We start from the raw sequence: 6,080 nt of genomic DNA, 5'->3' as shown, positions 1-6,080 counted from the left end.
ATGCTGGAGTGATTTTATCCCTGTGCATAAACTGGTTATATCTCGTTTGGAAAGATGAGTTGTCTTTGAACTTCTGTGTGGGACTTCTTGGGACTTAAGCAAGGGACCTGGGTTTGATGATTTCTCTTCCTGAGATGCCAGGGAGCACAGCACAACGAATATAGCACAGCCACACTGCCATGGGCTATCGTCACATCTCATAAGCCAGGGAAAGCTGGGCTTTGTCAGCGTGTGGATGAAAAACCTTGAAGGATTAAAAGGGAATCTGTAGCACCTGTGTCTCTTCTGTACATCAGACTGCTGCGGGCAGAGGCAATTCATTTCGTACAGAAACTTCCTGTGATTTCTATTAAATGTCATGGTCATCACATGCAAAATGACTGCTGGTTACACGGGAGCTCAGAACACACTGCAGAAATGTTAGAAAGATTCGGTACTGTAACAAAATCATTTTTCCCTGCAGGTGTTTCCTACGATGCTACATGTGCACAGGGCAGTGCAGGGATGTTACTTATGCCTGTCAAAGCTGCTGCTTCTGAAAAGGTATCATTACCTCAGAGCTGTGAACTGAGTGGTGTCGTATGGCTGAGGTCTGTATGAGCACTTAAAATTCTTGTTGGAGGAAAGCAACAAGATTGTAAAATCACAAAACGTCCTGCATTGGAAGGGACCCATAAGGACCATTGGGACCAAGCCTTGGCTCCACACAGCACCACCCAAACCCAACCCGATGTCTGACAGCGGTGTTCCAATGCTCCCTGATCTCCGGCAGCTTTGGGCTGTGCCCACAGCCCTGGGCAGGCTGTTCCAGGCTGTTCCAAGGCTGTTCCACAGCTTTTCCCCGACCCCCAGCTGCCCATGCCTTTCCCTCAGGCCCCGTCTCTGTCACAGACAGCAGAGCTGAGTGTTGCCCCCCTGCTCCCTGTGAGGAGCTGCACGCTGCCGTGTGGCCTCCCCTCAGCCTCCAGTGAAGGAGCGGGGAGCGCCGCGGAGTCCCTTTTCCCACATCTCCACACAGCTGAAAACGCATGTGGCTCAAGGAACGCAGCTAAGGTCACTGCGGGGCCCTTAATTTTCAGCGCGTGGATCCCGGCTGTAGATTTCCTCTCTCTACGCCCGCACAGCCGCGGCTCCGCTTCTCCATCGCAGCGGTTCCACGCGAACGCCCGCAGCGGGGCCACGAGGCGGCCCGGCCCTTCCCGCTCAGCCCCGCCGCGGCCACCCGGCCCCGGCCGGCCGCTGCCCCGCGGGCGCTTCGGCGCCCCCCTGCGGGCGCGGGGCCGCGCAGGGGCAGCCGGGGGCAGCGCCGCGGGGCCGCGCGGGTCCTAACGCCGCCCGCCCGGCACCCCGTCCAGCCCGGGGCGCGGGGAGCCGGCGGCGCCGCGTCCCGCCCCGCACACGGCGCTCCACGTGAAGGGCCGCCCCCCCCACCTCCTCCCAGCTGTTTGCTCAGCTGACCCCGCCGGCCGAGGGGGCCGGGCCGCGCCGCCGCTCCTCACTGGCGCAGCGCCGGGCCCGGGCCGGCCGAGCCCGCCCACCGCCGCCGCCGCCGCCTCCGCGCCCAGCCCCGGCGAGCCCCGCGCCGCCCGCCCGCCCACAGCCGCCGCCGCCGTCCGCACCTCCCCGTCCGGCGCAGGCCCACGGCGCCTGCCCCGATGCTGTGAGGCGAGGCCGCGCGGCCCCAAACCCGGCCCCTCGCCGCCATCTCCGCGCCCCTCGGCGGCCATTGGAGCCGCTCCGCCTCGGATCGAGCGAGCAGCAGCCGGGCCGGCGCCATGGACAGCCCCGGCGGCGTCAGCGACAAGAAGAGGTACGGAGCCGGGCGCTCCGCCCGCCACCCCGGCACCCCGCGCCGGACTCCGCTCCGCTCTCCTGTCCCTTGCCCTTCCTCTCCCCGCGCCTCCAGCCCGCCGCCCCGCAGCGCGCTCCGCTCTTTCATTCCTCCTCCTCCTCCTCCTCCTCCTCCCGCCCGCCGTCCACGTCGCCATTTTGTCGGCGGGGGGAGCGGGCCGGCCCCGCGGCCCCGCGATGCCGTGGGTTCCCGTGTGCCGGGAGGGGATGGGGAACGCGGTGTCTGTAGGGCGGCGGGGGGAATCACGGGGGGGGAAGGAGGCGCCGAGAGGGAGAAAGCACCGAGCGCGCCGCTCGCGTTTTCCCCGAGGATGCGTGCGGTGTGCTGGTGCCGGTTTGCCCCCGGAGCTGCGGCTGTTTCCCAGAGGAGGTGGGAGGGATGCGTTGCGCCTCGCGGGAGGCGTTCGGCCGGCCTTTCGTCTCCTATTGTGCTCCGGTTTTGTTCGGAAAGGGCCGAGTTCGGCGTCGGGAGCTTGAGAGAAGCGTGGCGGTGGGGGAGGCGGCCGCCGAACAATGTGAGTTGGGGAGGATGAATAATTCACCGAGGATCGCGAGCTCAAATTAGAGAGAGGGAGGGAGGGAAATAAAGGCCGCGGAGCTTTTGTTGCGCGGCGAAGTTCTGGAGTCGGGGCGCGCAGGTGCTGGGATGTTCCGATGGGGCGATGCGCCGTGCGGAGCAGCGGGTGCTGCGATGCCGCCTGCGAGGAGGCAGCGCTTGGCCGCGCTGATGTGGGGCCTTTTTTGAGACGGGCTGCCTCCGCGCTGGGCTTCGAGGGTCGGCCGGGATAAGCGGGCGGTATGGAAGTGGGGCTGGGGAGGAGTTGGCTGGCCGCTAAAATGGATGGTGGAGCTTTGTGCTGAGCTGCGGAGCGCGGGGCTGGGAAGGCTCTGCTTCTGTGCCGTACCTCCAGGGCTGTGCCGTCTCCGTGCTAATGTCACCGGGATGGACGAGCTGAGCCTTTCAGCCCAGTGAAATAGCTACAGCGAGGCACCACACTTTTTTTTTTTTTCCTACTCCGTGCTATTGAGAAGCCTCAGAAAATCGTGGCAGCGGGGATTGTTCTGTGCTTTGGCCTCGTTTGGAGCCAGCTCTAGAGAGGGGCTTTGAGACGTTAAGGTTTTCTCTGTTGCTGTTTTTCTTTGTCCTCGAGCATTTGTTATTTTTCACTTACTATTCTGTCTCTCTTTGGTACTTTTAATTTATTTATTTATTTATTGCAATCTCCTTATCCTGGAAGTAATCTGCTTTCTTCAGAATGCAAGAATCAGTATGCGTGGCTTATCCTACCCTTCCTTAAAGGGAGGGCTTAAAGAAGGAGCATTCGTTGTCTCGTGCTTCCCACAGACGGAGTTCAAGGTTGAGAATGTTTCTTATCAAGTAATGAGGAGTACTGAGGTTACCTCTGTTGCAGGGTATGCTTTAATTTAAAACATAAAGCCAGGGCTGTGCTATGCTCATCCTGGGGCTGTGAGCCTGCTGTTGAGCAAAGATGGCAAAGTGAGAAAGGAAGGATGTGAGCTCAGCAGAGAACTTGCTGTAAATCTCAAGCGTTGCTCAAGAGCCTGGGTTGGTGTAGAAGGGTTTAGGTTTGGCAGTGTCCTTGTTTTGAGTACCTGTGAGGAGAGCCCCCTCTGTCCTGTCCTTCGATGGGAAGGCTTGGATTGCAGATGTAGCACACGTTCTTTCAGCATGAGTTAGGGTAGTTTCTTGCCGTGCTTGCATTTGGGTGTTATCTCTCAGTAGTTAGTGAAGCTTGCTGTTTGCTAAAGATGTGCTGTGAGATGCAAAAGTCAGGAATTTTGACCCTGTGTGTCCCTCATTCTTACATAAGTGAAATTCAGTCATCACAGTAACTGGAAGCAGATTCACTTATGGCTTTGTGGCATGCATTCCTTTGTGTAGTTCCAAACTTTGGTCTCATATGATTTCTCAAGGAATCTTGAACTCCCCCCCCAAGCCATTATGTATTGACAGTTACTTGGATTTTAGCAATTCTTCAGTAATTGGAGCATTTTTATGTGCTTATCATAGTTTTCCCCTTCTTGTTGCAAGGGCTCAGTTTGTCTCAGCGTATGGAATGAGTGTAACTGCGTTCTCTTGAGCTTTGTTTGCTTGTATCTGCCATTTTATTCAGGTTTAGAAGCATAGTGACTTTCAGGGACGTGATTTAGCAGAGGGTTGTTAGGGTAGCATGGTTAGGTCGTGGTTGGACTTGATGATCTTTAAGGTCTTTTCCAACCTGAGCAATTCTATGATTCTGTGTTCTTTAAGCAAACCCTTGTTCAGGTGGCTCAAGCTGGGACAAGCTTTCCCTCCATTCTGCAATGTGACACTTTGTTATTAGGAGAGTGTGTCTCGCAAGCTTTTAAGTACATGCACCACTTAGAGCTACTAGTTACTTAAAAACAATCTTGGTCACAAGCAGGTTTTTGAACAGTATTCTCTTGAGAGCTCTGGGTCTTCGGGTGGTATAGAAGGGCGTGATGTAGGGTAGTGAGGTGAGCGTCTGAAAAGCTGATCAAGCTTTTCAGTTTCTTGTAGTTGGGACTTGTATCATCTGGCATCTCAGGGATTGATAGGAAAAAGCAAAGTTTTTCTGTTTTGTCTCTGCCACTGAGGTCAGAGCCCACTTTACCAAGGTGCCCACTTTGGTGCTGCTGGCTCTGATCCTTAAACCTGCGTGGGGTTGTGAGGATTTGTGTGCTGCTGCTTTCTGTCTCTGCATTTCTTTCAGTGCCAGTGGAACTGAGCCACCGTTAATGGGGTTGAAAGCTAATACAAAACCCTTTTGTATGTATGATAACTGTGCCTTTCTGTGCTGGATGAAGAGGAGAAAACTTTTTCAGTCTTCCCATACCTGCAGGGAGGTTCTATGGGAGGGCAGAGCAGTTCATGGATTACATAAAGTGGCTGTTTTTACAGCTTTCAGGATTTTTCTGGATTGTTTGGCTTCCCTTAGGACTTAAATGGCATTGCCAGAGTTGTCTGTTCTTTACTGTTTCCTCAAACTTGAAGTGGGCACTTTTCAGTGCCCACTAAAATGAAGGCAGCAGTGTAGTGCTGTGGCACTGCTTCTGCTTTTCAAGGCACAGAAAATAAGCAAGGAACAGCTGCGGAGGATTTGCCTGCTGTGGTTTCTTAGTTTTGCACTGTTGGTAGTTTGGTTCACTTTTGTTGGTGAAGGTTGGGCATCTGGTAGTGTGTTGGTGGGAGCAGCAGGAGGGGGTTTCTGGATTTTGTTTAGGGATGTTTGCTCTGTCCTTTTAAAACAATCTCCCCAGCCCCTCTGGTAGCTCACTTACAGTGCTCTGCACCGAGTGGAAAGCTCTGGGGTGGGTGTCTGGGGTGCTTGTGGCTGTTGGGGGGCTGGGGTGGGAAGGGGCTATATGCTGATGCTGGCACCTGAAGCCTGGCAATTGGTGAGCTACTGATTTATAGGTTGGGGTCTCATGTAGAAAAATATCTTATTTCCTCCTCTAACTGCCATCTCCATTCTCTGTTTGCTTTATCTTTCCTGAAAAAATGTCTGTCCAGGGCTTCTTTAGTTTAAGCTAAAGTTATGTTAAAATATGGCATTTACAAGCCCTGAGAAAAGTGATTCTGTGCCTGCTGCCACCAGACCAGAGGTCCGAGAAGACCATGCTGTTACCAATGTAATGCTACTGCGATAACAGCGTGGGTGCAGCTAGAGCTGCTTGTTCCTCCTCTGCGTGGAGTGGAAATGACTTGATAGACCTTTGTTCCTTCATATCCTTGAATTATGTGCCTGGAGTTCATAAAGCTGTTCCCAGGAAAATGATTGCTGATGGTGAAGCTGGGGAAAAGAAATTGAACCGTTCACAATGCTACTTAATGTTGGCAGTGTTTTGGAGTAAACACAAAAACTTCTGAAGCTCTTAAGAGTGTGCGTGTTCTCCTTGGTGTGTTTCTTACCTCAAAGCCTTGAAGGCTATTACTGAGTCTGTGTAGTAAAATAGGTTATGTTCTTGTGTGTTCACACTGCACAGGAATCACGCTGCACTGCTGTGTCTTAGGCTGGGTTTCAGCTGGGTTCTCATGACTTTTTCAGAATGAGAGGGAACTTTGCATCAAAGAAACCACTGTTTTTGTGTACTCAGTTTTGCACTGCAGGGGAAAAATGGTCAGTGTTGTCTCATTGAGAGCTTGGTGTTATGATATGCTAACAAAATAATTCTCAGGCATTGTTCAGTAATGCCAGGTGGGAGGT

At 54.1% G+C, this 6,080-nt stretch overlaps 1 protein-coding gene across 4 annotated transcripts in view; it reads left to right on the top strand.

The window, feature by feature from the left end:
• The first annotated feature begins 1,582 nt into the window (after positions 1-1,582).
• Positions 1,583-6,080, top strand: part of HIF1A (hypoxia inducible factor 1 subunit alpha) — a 30,693-nt gene continuing 26,195 nt past the window's right edge. For 3 of the 4 annotated variants that reach the window (XR_016467145.1, XM_031605315.2, XM_090141807.1), the window contains exon 1: positions 1,583-1,810. Coding sequence is in view for 3 of the 4 variants with exons in the window: in XM_031605315.2 (XP_031461175.1) it covers positions 1,776-1,810 (35 nt within the window). In the remaining variant the exon portion in view is untranslated. Of the gene's footprint in view, positions 1,811-2,057; positions 2,367-6,080 lie in introns of those variants that run through there. The other variant, XM_090141806.1, reaches the window with a different exon arrangement.

This window comes from Phasianus colchicus, chromosome 5 (genome assembly GCF_987193195.1).
Source record: "Phasianus colchicus chromosome 5, bPhaCol1.hap1.1, whole genome shotgun sequence".
Taxonomy (NCBI): domain Eukaryota; kingdom Metazoa; phylum Chordata; class Aves; order Galliformes; family Phasianidae; genus Phasianus; species Phasianus colchicus.
This window is presented reverse-complemented; position numbering and strand designations above follow the sequence as displayed.